This window comes from Podarcis bocagei, assembly GCF_964188305.1.
Source record: "Podarcis bocagei genome assembly, chromosome: 4".
Taxonomy (NCBI): domain Eukaryota; kingdom Metazoa; phylum Chordata; class Lepidosauria; order Squamata; family Lacertidae; genus Podarcis; species Podarcis bocagei.
Genome location: NC_138128.1, coordinates 1,970,155 through 1,986,406, shown reverse-complemented (window position 1 = coordinate 1,986,406; position 16,252 = coordinate 1,970,155). Strand labels below are relative to the sequence as shown.

General features: G+C 46.8%; 1 protein-coding gene across 1 annotated transcript; it reads right to left on the bottom strand.

Annotated features, from left to right (window-relative positions):
* Positions 1–607: 607 nt before the first annotated feature.
* On the bottom strand, positions 608–11,601 carry TMEM207 (transmembrane protein 207; the record flags this gene model as incomplete). Its single annotated transcript, XM_081190708.1, has 5 exons — positions 608–920; positions 4,278–4,420; positions 5,098–5,142; positions 8,860–8,897; positions 11,509–11,601. The coding sequence occupies 5 exons, from the start codon at positions 11,599–11,601 to the stop codon at positions 703–705; spliced, it is 537 nt and encodes a 178-aa protein (XP_081046834.1). The 3' UTR covers positions 608–702.
* Between the last annotated feature and the right edge of the window lie 4,651 nt (positions 11,602–16,252).

Below are 16,252 nucleotides of genomic sequence, written 5' to 3'. Positions count from 1 at the left end.
AGGCAGGATGTTTGTGTTCCTGTGTTCCATGAAGGGGGACTATTGTCCTTTGTTCTTTTTCCTCTTTGCTGTCTGATTCTAGAGAGAGAGGGAGCCATGTTGCAGTGCTCCGTGTGTGTTTATATGTAAATAAAGTAGATTAGCCAAAATGCTGAGTTCCTGAGGTCTGTCACGCATGATGCGAAGACTCTGCGGATCCCTAAGTGTGCCAATGTCTGTTGGCATCGGTCGCTGTGATGTTTGGGCAGAAGAAAGCTTTTGAAGCTCCCAAATGATCGACCAGGAGGGAGAGAACATGCCAGTCGGGCATGTGTCTCTGCCAGGGTCCTACTCGAGTGTAGGATGAACTCCTGACAGGTAGGGCCTGCAGCAAAGGCAATGCTCAACTTGAGCCATAGAATACTCAAATTGTAGAGTTGGAAGGAACCCTGAGGATGCAGGAATACGCAGCTATCCCATACAGGGATCGAACCTGCAACGTTGGCATTACCAGCTATCCAATCCTTCACTCGGTTGACTGAAGTAGCGTTTCTTTATTCATGACATGCACTTTTTCCCTTTCCGCATAGCTTGAAGCAACATTTCAGCCTCACAACAACCCTGTGAGTTAGGTAAAGCTGAGGCAGAGTGGCCTGCCCAGGGTGGCCCCATGAGCTTCCTCGCCAAAGCCAGGGCTGCCCGTGTCCCAGCCCGGCCCTCTAGCTAGGACTCTGAGTCCTCCCCCCATGAAAGTGGGTCTGCGGCCATGTCACCCCTCAGCCGGGAAGCTGAGCAGCACCTCTGGGTGGCCCCTGGCTTCACGATCTCCTCGTAGGACGGAGGTGGCCCGTTCCTCGTCACCGTATCAAAGATGAAATCGGAGGAGCTCCACTGGGGGTGAGGGTGGATTGGGGCCACGGTCCTCAGCCTGCCGTCACTCTCTAGAGAAGGAGAGAAAAGAAGTGTCCATGATCATATGAGCAGATTTTAAAGTCCTAATTGGGAGAGTGATGGGAGCATGAAATAGACTCGGAGTCGAGAGTGGATTGCATGCTCTTTATTCAGCTCATAGTAGTGAGGAATGGAAGTTCCCCCGAAACGTCTGCTTTATATACATTATTTACACAATGGGCCCCACGTGATTGGCTAATTCTGGGATTCTCCTGTGGGCCAATCAGGTTGCGGATTCCCTTTCACCTGGAGCTGGATTGGGTGGCTGCTGTGGACCAATCAGACTGCTGCATTCTGGATCCTATTGTTCTAGGACCAATCAGACTGCTGCATTCTGAATCCTATCATTCTAGGACCAATCAGACTGCTGCATTCTGAATCCTATTGTTCTAGGACCAATCAGACTGCTGCATTCTGGATCCTATTGTTCTAGGACCAATCAGACTGCTGCATTTTGGATCCTTTTCAACTCAGTACATAACAGAGCACCACATCATTGGCGTACATCCGACAGGATATCTTCCTATTGCTAATTGATGGAGCAGGTGATTGCGCTTGTGTTAAATGTGGCACCGTATCATTCATATAAAAGTTAAAGAGGGTGGGAGCCAGATAAAAGAGCTAGATAAAATAGCGGTCAACTGCAAAGGGGATTCGGACATTTAAGCTGGCATATTTTACCTGAGATTTCCCTGATATTCTAGTTTATGCAACAAATAATCTCTAGGAGACTTGACCGTGGTTTATTGCACCGGTAATGCTATTTTATTTTATTTTAATGTTTTTATGGTTATTGCTGTTTTTCCTTTTGTTCCCCCTGTGAACAATGCCATGGCCTTTGGCTGGCGCAATAAAGTTTATGAATGAATGAAAAGGATAATATGAGAAAGCAATCAGTGAAACATAAAACAATAGAATGACAGAGTTGGAAGGTACCCCCAAAGGTCATCCAAACCAACCCACTGCAGTGCAGGAACCGCAGCTCAAGGATACCTGGCAGATGGCCAAGCAATTTCTACATCAAACCTGGTTCCTTCTTGGTCAGTGTCTCCTTGGGGTGAGATATCTATAACCTCGCTTGGGGTTTTTCTTTTTTTCTTTTCCCTCCTCCTCCCCCCCCCCCCGTTCAATCTTTATTGATTTTTAACCAATACATCCATTCACCTCGAAACACCAAAACACAAAAGCATTACAAGCAAACCACTACCAATACAAAAAAGAAAAATACAACAGGGGGAAGTAACTTTCTTCTCTGCCTGGTGACATCTGACCTCCTCCGCATGGGTCCTTTATTTCCTTATTAGCTGCCTCTATTTTTCAATAAACTTAACCAACATTAAATGTTGTTTGTATTCTTTTTGACTTATGCTATGATGAGAGTCACCGTATTTTTCGCACCATAGGACGCACCGGACTATAGGACGCACTTTGTTTTAGAGGGGGGAGAACAAGGGGAAAAAAATCTCCCCCTCTCTGCCCAGCGCCCCTTCAGTGAAGCGGCAGGAGGCGCTGCACAGAGAGGGGGAGAACTTTCCCCCTCTTGTTTTCCCGCTCTAAAACAAGGTGCCGTTTAAGGTGCGTTCAGGCGGCTACCTTGGAAGCCTGGAGAGCGAGAGGGGTCGGTGTGCACTGACCCCTCTCGCTCTCCAGGCTTCAGGTTCCTTTCGACCTGCTCTTTGGGGCTGGCGGGGGGAAGCCCACCACCAGCCCCAAAAAGCAGGTCAGGGAGCAGCGGAAAGGCGCAGCGGAGAGGCTCCTGCCATAGCCGCGCGTCACCTCTCCAGCCGGGAGAGCACGCGCGGGGCTATGGCGTCTTCGCTCCATAGGACGCACACACATTTCCCCTTCATTTTTGAAGGGGAAAAAGTGCGTCCTATAGGGCGAAAAATACGGTAATCAAAGCATATGAAAGGTTTGATGTGGGGACAATGTTCTTTTAAGACAGAGTTGTTCCGCCTGGCCTTTGGCTTGGAGCCAATTTGATTCCCTCCCCCTCTTTCTTTTTTCTTTTTCCTTTCTCCTCCTGTGATGAGGCTGCATTTTAATATTTTAATGTTTCAATATTTTAATCTTGTATTTTAATCTTTTTTTTAAAGTTGTATTCATTCAACTTGTTTTTATTATTGCTTGTTAGCCGCCCTGAGCCCGGCCTTGGCTGGGGAGGGCGGGGTATAAATAAAAATTATTATTATTATTATTATTATTATTATTATTATTATTATTATTATTATTAAAAATAATGTATAGGTGTCCCATTCTTTCTTAAACTTTTGGATCGGCCGGTCCCTGACCTTCTCTGTCATGTTCACTAATTCTATATACTCAAACAAATTATCCTGCCACTCCTCTTTAGTTGGTATTATACCTCTTTTCCACCCTTTGGCTAACAGCATTCTCGCTGTGTTTGATGCATACGTAAAAAAAAACCCTCCTTCTTTCTATTGGAATGTCTGATGCCACAATATCCTCGCTTAGGGCTTTTCATCCAGAGTTCTGAACAAGCCCAGATGAGAAATCCACTCCACTTCCCAGTGGGGAGGAGTTGCGGTGGACTGCGTGGCCACCCACTCCCCACCGGGGGCGGGGGACTTTGTCCCCTGTTGCCTGGGGGATCCCAGCCACGTCAGAGCCTGGCCAGCCAATCCGCTGGCCGGGGGGCGTGGCCAGAGCCGTTTAAACGGAGGAGCGAGCCGTAGGACTTCTTCTTTGCTTCCTCAATCACCCGCCCTCCCTTCCTATTTTGCAGGTTAGGCACTGGCCTTGCTATGGACCTCGCTTGGTCCCCTTGGTTGTCTGAGGGGCCTGGTAGGATTTTTTCCACTTGGCAAATTGGCACTGGCCACTTGGTTTTCACCTACCTCGTAGCAATCGTCACAACTTTGTTGTGCCCCTCCATGCTTAAGGGTATTCCGTTAAAGGAATCCGGGGGTGTTGCTCTAGTCTGAAGCCCAGCTGGGGGGCTAAGGCCTTGACACGACCCCGATGGGAACACCATAGAATCATAGAAGAGTTGGAAGAGACCACAAGGGCCATCGAGTCCAACCCCCTGCCAAGCAGGAAAAGGAGCTTGAGTTGGTTCGCATTGACAGGGCTCCCCCTACCGGTGGCTTACCCTTACTGGACTTTGCGCAGCGGGCAGGAGTCAGATATAGTCGGGTCCAATCAATGCCTAAGCCAATACCGCTCACATTCTGTAATTTCAATAAAGTTGTGGCCAAAAGTTTTGCCCCATAACATAAACCTAATATCTGTGTCCTTCCTTGTGTGTTATTTCCAACGGGGGGGGGGGGCTGCGGGGTCTCGACGTGCAAGCAGATCCTCTCTCCACATCCAGACGCGAAACTCACTGTGTCCTGAATCGGCATCGCTGAGGGCAAACACGGCGACTGTCCTCTGAGAGGAGAAGAGCCTTCGTCGTTTCAGCCAGCGCTGCAGGCAGCAAGCGGCGATGCACAGAAGGATCGCAGCCAAGAAAAAGGAGATGTAGAACCTAAAGCAGAGAAAAATCCACAAGGCTGAGCTCAGAAAACTTGGACTCTCCAGGAGAAAAACTGATGGGTGAGTTCAGCCGTTCCAATCAAGTTACAACTTTTAATGTCTTTGCCTACACCTTACCTATGAAAAAACAGCACAGCCCTGTGGAACTCTCTGCCACTAGAAATTCAGCAGGTGCCTTCTGTGCCAGCTTTTAAACTCCTCCTGAAAACTTCTCCATTCCACCAGGCCTATGCAGGCAATTAAGAAGACATCCTTCTACAATGGTTAAATGGTGTCTGTGTTTACACACACTTTTTAATGTTTCTTTATTGGGTGGTTTTATGTAAACCACTTTAGTATGTTTTTATGACACAATAGTATACTTTTTTTTTTAATATAAATCTGTCTATCTATCAGTCTTGGAGTGCACAGTGGTACCTGGGGTTACAGATGCTTCGGGTTACAAACTCCACTAACCAGGAAGTTGTTGCTGCAGGTTAAGAACTTTGCCCCAGGATAAGAATGGAAATTGCGCACCAGCGGCAACAAGAGGCCCTATTGGTGAAAGCATGCCTCAGGTTAAGAACCGTTTCAGGTTAAGAATGGACCTCTGGAACGAATTAAGTTCTTAACCCAAGGTACCACTGTATCCTTTATTAATGCTTTTCCCCACAGATATTAAACACGCACCAGATATACCAGGCAATCAGACTCTGCTCTTCATAAACATCACACCTGAAAATGAAAAGAATAATATCAATATGGTGAATGGAGGTATTTGGTTTTTCTCTCAGCAGGGACGCAACCCACTCCTCCAAAAACTTGTTACTGTACTCACCAGCCTCTGACATGGGTGATCCTGAAAGTTCACACTTCATCAATTTGCAGAAAAATCAGTACATGGGCTAAAATTGGCACTGCATTCAATAGCACCCAACCGTTCCCTGTTCCCCTGACATCAAATCCAGCATTTCTTTACAACCTGTTCCCAAGAGCCATTCTGAGAACAGAGGATGGTGCCTTATATTTTTCTACTAGGCCAGCATTGTCTACTCTGAGTCTTCTCCTTCTTTGGCGATCATTCATAGCCGAGTAAGAACACAGTCTTCCATGAACACAGTCTTAACAGTGAGTCCATAAGTGACTGTGGAGGCCAAATCTGGATCCACACATCCTTCCACAGTGGGGACATTGGTTTCCAGGTGGGAGTTGATCCCGCTGTGGATTTGCCAAGCGTGCCTTCCTCTTAGCACGTTTCTCCCTTGCATCCTGAGTTTGAGTGTCTTCAAAGCCCATGACACCTTTGGTAAAGGCTGTTCTCCAATTGGAGCACTCGCAGACCAATGTTTACCATTTGTTGGTGTTTATACTACATTTTTAAAGATTTGCCTTGAAAGAGTCTTTAAACTTCTTTTGTTGACCTCCAGCATTACGCTTTCCATTTTTAAGTTTGGAATAGAGGAATTGCTTTAGAAGACGATAATCGGGCATCCGCACAACATGATTGGTCCAACAAAGTTGATGTTAATAATAATAATATCTTTATTGTCATTGCCCCCTTCGGGGACAACGAAATTACTTGACTGCTCCATAAAAACACTAATTAAACAATACAGTATAATACAGCAAGGGAGATTAGATGACTTTCAAAGTCCGGGCTTCCCATTCAGGGCCGAGATCGCTCTGGAGAAGAAGCTGTTCTTAAGACGGCTCGTTCTTGTCTTCATCGTCCTGTATCTCCGTCCCGACGGCAAGAGCTCGAAGAGACAGTGACCAGGATGCGATGGATCTTTTACTATGTCCAGTGCCTTCCTATGGCACCTTGTGGCATAAATCTGCTCTAAGGTGGAGAGTGGGCAGCCAACAATGCTCTCTGCTGCCTTAACAACCCTGCACAACCCCATCCTGTCCCGGGTAGTACAGCTTCCGTACCACACACATAAGCCATAAGTGAGCACGCTCTCAATGGCACAGTGATAGAAGGCAAGCAGCAGTTGAAGAATGATTGCCTCAACACTGGTGATCTTTGCTTCTTCCAGTACACTGATATTAGTTTGACTGTCTTCCCAAGTGATGTGTAAATTTTTTTTTAGATTTGCCTTGAGACAGTCTTTAAACCTCTTGTGTTGACCACCAGCATTACACTTTCCATTTTTAAGTTCGGAATAGAGCAGTTGCTTTGGAAGACAATCATCAGGCACAACATGACCAGTCCAACAAAGTGCTGCTGCCACCCCTGGTCTCTGAACTGCTCCCCCCCCCCCATCCTAAAGAGAGGTGCCTCCTCACACTGCCCCACAGGGGTCTGGGAAGCACCCCCTGGCCAAACCCAAAGGCACCATTCGCCTGCAGAGCTTGCAGCCAGGGCTGCTGCAACAAACAGACGCACAAGCCTTTGGGAGGCAGAGACACAAGAGGGCATCAGAGGAAGGAAGGAGGGAAGGAAGGAAAGAGGGACACAGGCCAGTGTTGTCCGCAGCATCCCTGACCATCATTCAAGGCACCCCAAGGTGCCATGGCACACTGATTGAAAACCACTGCCATAGAGTAAGCTGTTCTGCCCAGTTTAGCAAGGCCACTTCCCCTTGGCAGGAAATGGGGTTTTTTTCACCCTCCAGTCTGTCTTGGTTGCGAGTGAGTGTCCTACCAGACTAAGCTAGGCCACTTCCCCTGACCTTGGGAGGAAATAGGTAATCAAGCCTATTGTTGCATTCAGTCTACCTAAGAAGCTCAGCGTGTGAAGAGTTTTGAGGTGGTTGCTCCAGCTCAGGCGTGTCGCTCTCTTAAGCCACTCTTGAGTTCCTCTACTAATAATTAAAGAACTTTCACTACTTTGTAATCAAGCTAAGTGTTACTGCCTGTGCAACTTTTCTGACTGATGCATGGAAAGGCACATAAATCTGACCTTTGGAGAGTTTGTAAGTAAATCAATTTTTAACTTACCAAATGACTGATATTTTCCTATGCTGGGAGAAAAGGGGAAGTTTGGAATTCTCTTGGAAGGGAATACATTAAAGGTCTAACAGCCTATATTTTCACCCTTTATTTTGTTGCTTATTTTGTGATTTTTAACTCTCTGCTGGGATTTTCTCACCAAAGAGCATTTGCCACAAAACTGCATCCTGGCACAAGGGAATTCTCCTTTCTACATATTCATGTTTTCCTTGAACCAACAATTAATTCTTCACCACAGCCCTGTGAGGCAGGATGGGCTGAGAGAAGACAGTGATTGGTCCAAGGTCACACTCAGTGAGCCGACTGGGGATTTGAATACTGGTCTCTCCCAGGTCCTAGCCCAACACTCTAACCACTGCACCACACTACTAGCTTCCAGTTGAGAAAGAGCCATAGCTCTATGCTTTGAATGAGGAAGATCTTGAAACTTTGGAGAGCCACTGCCAGCCAGGGTTGGGTATACTGAGCTTAGATGGGCCACTGGTCTCCCTTGGTTGTAAGGCCAATTCCTCTGTTGCAAATGTGCAGCTGGTGTTGTGGTGGTGGTGGTGGTGTAGTCATTGAGTCGTGTCCGACTCTTCGTGACCCCCTGGACCAGAGCACGCCAGGCACTCCTGTCTTCCACTGCCTCCCACAGTTTGGTCAAACTCATGCTGGTAGCTTCGAGAACACTGTCCCACCATCTCGTCCTCTGTCGTCCCCTTCTCCTTGTGCCCTCCATCTTTCCCAACATCAGGGTCTTTTCCAGGGAGTCTTCTCTTCTCATGAGGTGGCCAAGGTACTGGAGCCTCAGCTTCAAGATCTGTCCTTCCAGTGAGCACTCAGGGCTGATTTCCTTCAGAATGGATAGGTTTGATCTTCTTGCAGTCCATGTTACTCTCAAGAGTCTCCTCCAGCACCATAATTCAAAAGCATCAATTCTTCGGCGATCAGCCTTCTTGATGGTCCAGCTCTCACTTCCATTCCATAGCTTTTACTATACAGACCTTTGTTGGCAAGGTGATGTCTCTACTTTTTATGAGCTCTGAATCTACTTGTCTCTACTTTTTTTCAGCTCTGAATCTACTTGTACTTGTCCTCCGCTCTTTCTCAGTAGCATGTTGGACACCTTCCGACTTGAGGGGCTCATCTTCCAGCGTCATAACTTTTATATGCCTGTTGTTTCTGTCCATGGAGTTTTCTTGGCAGGGATACTGGAGTGGCTTGCCGGTTCCTCCTCCAGGTGGATCACGTTTGGTCAAAACTCTCCACTATGACCTGTCCATCTTGGGTGGCCCTGCATGGCATAGTTCATAGCTTCTCTGAGTTATTCAAGTCCCTTCGCCACGGCAAGGCAGTGATCCATGAAGGAGGCGCAGCTGGTGCTTGGACCCAATTTACGCACCATCCCAGGCTCGGCAGCATCAGCTCAGCCCTGCAACTTTGCACCGTCCCTCCTCCCCACCCAAACTAATGTTCCCAGAACAGAAAAAGTAACACAAATTGGAACTGGCTTACCTTTCAGCAGATTCACACTCTGCTTCTGAACCCGATGCCTGAAACACACAGAGAACATGAGAAACTGGGGTGTTCTTAGGTGAGCTTAGGCTCCAGGCTTTCAAACTTGGGGCTTTAACTGTGCTTAGATGGCAACAAGGATTACTTAGGTGCAAAACACCCAGCTGTGAAACCCACAGTCAGCATTGCTTCCAGCAGCTGGTCTTCGGAACCATCGCTGACTCCAACTGTGAAGGCAAAGCAGAGCCATCTTGGCTAGGAGACTTTGATAGGCTGCGCAAAAAAAGCTTGTAAGCCTTGAATCTCTTTAAAATAAAGGTAAAGGTAAAGGACCCCTGACAGTTAGGTCCAGTGGTGAATGACTCTGGGGTTGCGGTGCTCATCTCGCTTTACTGGCCAAGGGAGCCGGCGTACAGCTTCTGGGTCATGTGGCCAACATGGCAAACCAGAGCAGTGCACGGAAACGCTGTTTACCTTCCCGCTGAAGTGGTACCTATTTATCTACTTGCACTTTGACGTGCTTTCGAACTGCTAGGTTGGCAGGAGCAGGGACCGAGCAATGGGAGCTCACCCCGTCACGGGGATTCGAACCGCCGACCTTCTGATCGGCAAGCCCAAGAGGCTCAGTGGTTTACACCACAGCAGTTTAATTAAGCCATATGGGTCACAGATTTTGCTTAAAGCGGGATGGCAAATCCTAAATCACAAGAGTCTAGAAGAAAACTTAGACAGTATCTAAATCTGGGTGTTGTTGTTGTTGTTGTTGTTGTTGTTGTTGTTGTTGTCCTTTCCTCTTTTAAAGCCACCCATCTTAGTGGCCAGCACTGGCTCCTGTGGCTTCACAGGCAGCAGACCTCCTCAAGGGCACCCACCATAATGGTGACCCCAGTAAAAACCAGAATCCTGCACCCCCATATAGCTCAGTTGGTAGAGCATAAGACTCTCAAGGTCGTGGGTTCGAACCACACTGGGTGAAAGATTCCTGCATTGCAGAGGTTTGGACCTTCACGGTCTCTTGCAACTCTCCAATTCTACGATTCTGTGAAAGAATATGTCTTCTCCAAAGAACACTTCTCAAGGGCATAGAGCCCTTGGGACCCACTCCTCAAAAATGTATTCTCTCAGTTGGATTTGCCGCAATCTTATTCGTGTCCTATCAAAAGGAAATATACTGTGCTCTCTCCTCAGCCGTATAAATTATGTGGGAAAGTATAAATAACACATACGGAACTGAACTAATGGAGTAGCCCAGAAGAATGTACAAGGAGAATTTATTGCTGTCCCATCTCCGCCAGAGCTCTTACTTTATACCTCATTAGCAGATCTCACTTGCCCAAGGAGAGTTATCATATCGCCCGTTCCGAGCAACACCCTTTGTGTTAAATTTGTGAGAGACAAAGTTAATGAAGGTCTGGCTTCTCAGTCGGCGGTGGTGCTTCGGGCAAAATAAAATAAAATAAAAAAGCCCAAGTAATAATGCTACATAGAACAAGGAGGCTGAGGGAGGGTGGCAGAGAAACAAAGGAGTTTTTCCACTAGAGTTGAAACGAATTTTGAGGTGGGTGGGGGGAAACCCCAAGTGCAATTTATTTAATTTTTTGGCTTGCTAAAGTTCACATTTATATTTCCCCGAATGAGGTTTTCCCCACGCCTAGGAGCCTCTGGCAGTGATGCACGTCCGTGACGGCAGCATTGCCAAAATTATTATTTAGAATAATAAATAGCAAATTATTGGGCTAATTGAATTCAGCGGGTAATAATAAATCCCAAATTGTTCCTTCGGAACGCTCCTATCGCTGCAGCCTCCAGCGGCTCTCAAAGCAGCTTTCAAAATATTCTTAAAATAAAATGGTGCTCAAATTTAGTGCAGGGGGAGAGAAAACCAGGATGCGTCAGGCTGCCTCCCATGGACTCCTTCCTTGTTCTTCTCAGGGGGTTCTACGAAGCAAAGGCTCCCACCGAGATTCTCCACGGTCAAGGTCCCAAAAGGTTCTGAATACTCTGTATACACATACAAGGACATTATGAAGAGCCCTGATGTTTAGCAGCCTGTGGCCAGCCGGATCCCCAATGAGAAACTTGCAAGTAGGATTTGAACACAAGAGCAACTCTACCCCCCCTGTGGTTTCCAGCAACTGGGATTCAGAAACATTGGTGGCCCCGACCCGGCCTCTCTTCCATGAATTTGCCTGATCCTCTTTGAAAGCTATCAAAGTTGGTGGCCATCCCTGCCTCCTGTGGCGATGAGTTCCACAGGTTAACTCTGCGTTGCATGAAGACGGACTTTCTTTTATCAGTCCTGATTCTTCCAATGCTCAGCTTCCTAGGATGCCTGTGTTTTCTAGAGTCACAAGAGAGGGAGAAAAACGTCTCCATCCACTTTCCCCAAGCCATCTATGATTTTATGAACTTTGATCGTGTCGTTTCTCACTCGACTTTCATCTAAACAAAAAGTCCCAAATCCTGCAGCCTTTTTTCAACAGGGAGTCGCTCCAACCCCTTGATCATTTTAGCGGCCCTTTTCTGAACCTTTTCCAACTCTGCAATATCCTTTTTTGAGGCGAGTTGGCCAGGACAGCACACAGTATCCCAAATGCGGTTGCACCATAGATCTGTATAATGGGGTTATGATATAAGGGCAATGCTCACCTCGACATGCAAGATTCCCTGGGCAAGTGCCAAGCAGATCTGTCTGGTTTGCAAGACCATAAGGTGGTCCAGCCCAAATGGAAGATTCCTCATGGTCAACCTTGCGAAAGCTTCACAAATCTCGGTTCTTCACCTGCGGTTCTCCTGCGTTTGATCTGGAATGCTTCCCAGCTCCTTGTGTTGCCGGGGGTGGGGGATTAATTATGGGATGTGGAGCAAGTGCATCAGGCAATAGATTGCCCATGTGACGTGGGAGTTATTGCTGCCTTCACACCCCCTTGCCTTGCCTGCAAAGGGCATCCCACTCGGGGAGCTTACCTTGTGGGCCCTGGTGAAGGTCAGGCATTTGCAAATTGGAAATATCCTTTTTATTGCACCTTCGAATCCCTGGATCTAAGAGCATCTATGTGCTTGGGAAATGCCAATCAGGCAAATAAGCATTTGGATTTTTTTGCAAGAAATTCAAGCTGCAAAAATATTCTTGGGAGCCAGACAACCCCCTCCCCGCAATTTATTTCACCTCTAATGAAATGTTATTCAGTTCTTTAAATTCTCCCTCCTCCTCCTCCCTCTTTGTGTGGTTCTGCTAGATTCCCTCACCCCACCCCTCTGAAACACAGGCCCTTGTGTTGCAAAGCCATCATTACTCTGTTCCTTGCAAAATTAACACAAATAGTGTTGCTGGGAATGAGCATTCCCTTCATTTAAAGTTAAACATTGAGCTCAATTGCATCCTTGGGGCAATGATTGACCGAGGTGCCAAAGAACAGCTCAGAAATACTCATGGCTGGATCAGAGCTGAGGGCAGAAGTGGAACCTTTGCTGCTCTCACCTCTTGGCCTGGATCCCAGCTTCTCAAAAAGGGAAGAGTTTGGCGCTTGGGGCTGCTTCATCGCCTGACAGCCACAACACCAGCGAAGACTTGCATTTGTAAATCCACAGGGAAGTCAAAGCTCACAGAGTGAATTTTCCTATCGCCCCCTCATGTCACCCAAATATAACGCAGTCCAATGGAAAGAGAGACTTGAGGCCTTGTTATTTAGTTGTTTAGTCGTGTCCGCCTCTTCGTGACCCCCTGGACCAGAGCACGCCAGGCCCTCCTGTCTTCCACTGCCTCCCGCAGTTTGGTCAAACTCATGCTGGTAGCTTCGAGAACACTGTCCCACCATCTCGTCCTCTGACGTCCCCTTCTCCTTGGGCCCTCCATCTTTCCCAACATCAGGGTCTTTTCCAGGGAGTCTTCTCTTCTCATAAGGTGGCCAAAGTACTGGAGCCTCAGCTTCAGGATCTGTCCTTCCAGGGAGCACTCAGGGCTGATTTCCTTCAGAATGGATAAGTTTGATCTTCTTGCAGTCCACGGGACTCTCAAGAGTCTCCTCCAGCACCATAATTCAAAAGCATCAATTCTTTGGCGCTCAGCCTTCTTTATGGTCCAGCTCTCACTTCCATACATCACTACTGGGAAAACCATAGCTTGAACTATATGGACCTTTGTCCGCAAGGTGATGTCTCTGCTTTTTAAGATGCTGTCTAGGTTTGTCATTGCCTTTCTCCCAAGAAGCAGGCGTCTTTTAATTTCGTGACTGCTCTCACCATCTGCAGTGCTCATGGGGCCCAAGAAAGTAAAATATCTCACTGCCTCCATTTCTTCCCCTTCTATTTGCCAGGAAGTGATGGGCCCAGTGGCCATGATCTTCGTTTTTTGATGTTGAGCTTCAGACCATATTTTGCGCTCTCCTCTTTCACCCTCATGAAAAGGTTCTTTAATTCCTCCTCACTTTCTGCCATCAAGGTTGTGTCATCTGCATATCTGAGGTTGTTGATATTCCTTCCGGCAATCTTAATTCCGGTTTGGGATTCATCCAGCCCAGCCTTTTGCAGCCTTGGGACCTTAGAGTCACAGAATTGTAGGGTTGGAAGGCTGGTGCATCCCATTTCAAAGTGATTTCAAAGGCACAATTGACGTCTGGGGGGAATTTTCCACTTTGTCCTGGATCTTAGAGGAGTCAGTCACTGATCTATAATGAGTTGAAGAAAATGTTTAAAATAACTTTTGTTAAAAAAAACCAGAAGCTTTCTTATTAGGATTGATAGGAAGTGAACTTCCTAAAGAACAAAAGAAAACATTTGCATATGCTACAACAGCCACCTGAATATTGTTAGCCCAGAGATGGAAAAAAGAATGGCAGATCAAGCTAATACACTATGCAGAAAAAGCTCAGAGAAGTTTTAAAAAGAATAGGAATCCTTTATTGTTTATGTGCAAAAAAATACTGTAAACAAGTTGCTACATTGGCAGGAATTTAAGTAAACGCTTGCAACTAGGAGAAAATTAGAAAAATATTAAGGGAAATAATAATTGGAAAAGTGTAAGTATGGAAATGCAGAAGAATTTGGTTAATATAAGGAACCAGAAGTGAGTATGGAGGGAAGTTCAGAGATTTAAAGACTCTCAGAGAGAAGGTTAGTGAAAGGTACTTGTATAAATTGACATTTGGCAGAAATGTGAGTTAATCACTGTTTTTACTTGTGAAAATGTAAATTTATTTACAAAAAAAGAGAGGTCAGTCAGTTTTTTGGCATTTTTGTAGAAAAAAAAGCTCAATCACTGTTGAATAGTGGAAAAGATGGACGAAGGACACAGCTCTGTTGGATTCACAGCTCTTTATTGCAGCAGTTAGAACTGCTCCTGGAATCAGACTGAATAATAAATAATAATAATAATTTTTTATTTATATCCCGCCCTCCCCAGCCGAAGCCGGGCTCAGGGCGGCTAACAACAATAACATAATACAACATTCTAAAATCATTTCATTCTAAAATTAATTCAACTAGCTAACCAATCAGGAGCGACAGTTTTCAATCCTTCATTTACATACTTGTGAACTGCCACTAATGTTAATACATAACAATCACTTTGGGCTTTGCCTAATACACAAATCACAGATTCTCTCATGGATTGATATCCAATCTCTGTTTAAAATGAAGGACAGGCCCCCCTTCCATGGCCATAGAATAGGAAGGGACCCCGATGGTCATCCAGACCAACTCCCTGGTTCTAGAATTCTATAGGGGATGTTGCCCCTGTCCACTTCAGTCACCAACCCCACCCACCTGCCAATGCCTTTGCCATCTGCCCTTCCCCCAACCCTCCTTTAAACCTACCAATACTCGCCCGTCCTCACCGCTCACCCTTCATCCAACAGCTTGTCAGTGCACTCTGCGAAGCACATTCTCACGCCATTAAATAGCTCACCTGGGCCACCTGCCACGCATGCTGCTTGCTCACTCACCTGCCTGCCCACTGTTCATCAAACTCAGCTCTCCAACCCCACGACAGGGGCAAAGCGGGGCCAACAGGTGAAGCTGAGGCTCACCGAGGCCACCTGAGCCTCAAGCGACAGCAAAGGATCCATGCACGCCCCCAAGCCATGTACCTGCTCCTTAAGAGAAATGATAACCCCATCAACGCGGGTGGCGCTGTGGGTTAAACCACAGAGCCTAGGACTTGCCGATCAGAAGGTTGGCAGTTCGAATCCCCACAACGGGGTGAGCTCCTGTTGCCCGGTCCCTGCTCCTGCCAACCTAGCAGTTCAAAAGCACGTCAAAGTGCAAGTAGATAAATAGGTACCACTCCAGCGGGAAGGTAAATGGTGTTTCCGTGTGCTGCCCTGGTTCGCCAGAAGCGGCTTAGTCCTGCTGGCCACATGACCCGGAAGCTGTACGCTGGCTCCCTCGGCCAATAAAGCGAGGTGAGCGCCACAACCCCAGAGTCATCTGCGACTGGACCTAATGGTCAGTGGTCCCTTTACCTTTACCTTTTAACTCCATCAAGGAGCAAGCAACCTTCTAGGAGAACTACCCACTAACAGAACCTTGGTCTTCTCTGCAATGAGCTTCAGTTTGTTGGCTCTCATCCAATATTTCTGAGGCAAGACACCGATCCGTTACTTCCACTGCCTCACCTACAGATGCAAAGGAGAAGTAGAGCTGTGTGTCATCAGCATATTGCGGACAATGTACTCCAAAACTCCAGATGAAGTGGTGTGAAATGCCGCATGACGACGACCTTACATTTATATATATATAGGAGGAAAGGGGGGTTATGTCCAGTGATGGGAGGGGCCAGGCAGCAAGACCAAGAATAACAGCACTTGCTGCTACCACCCCATGCGCACCTCACAAGTCACATATTCTATCTGCATCTGTCTCACACAAAGTTTCAAATTGCAACCGTGGTGCTTTTCCAAACCAATTAATAGTGGCTCAAAAGTGAGCACGTGGAAAGGTCTGATGGGAAGATCTCATTACTGCTAACCATGTCTGCCTTTGGAAAAGTCTGTCCATCATGAGCTAATTCCAGATTGCTTCCCATTTTTGCAATTATTTCGCCCCAAGCAGCCTGCTGGTTCTTCCACAAGATACTGCTATCTCAGATGCCAGTACAGAGCTCTCCAAATTGCTTCAATTAAAGGTGGTCCATGTATCATCTCTGGAACGTGTTAGCAGGCAAAACAAGTGTCCAAGAAACAGGAAAACAGATCTGTACTCAATGCACAAAACTATGTTTTCCTGGCTGAAATTGACATTTTTGGTCAATTTGCAGGTCCAGAACTAGGCTTCTGTTGATGAATCTGAAAGATAGGTCCATATCATGAAATTGCCAGAAGCAGGAGGCTAGTCCTGCTTGATCTCTTGTGATTTCTTGAAAAGTTCAAATTATGGCCAGACTGTAACTCAGTGC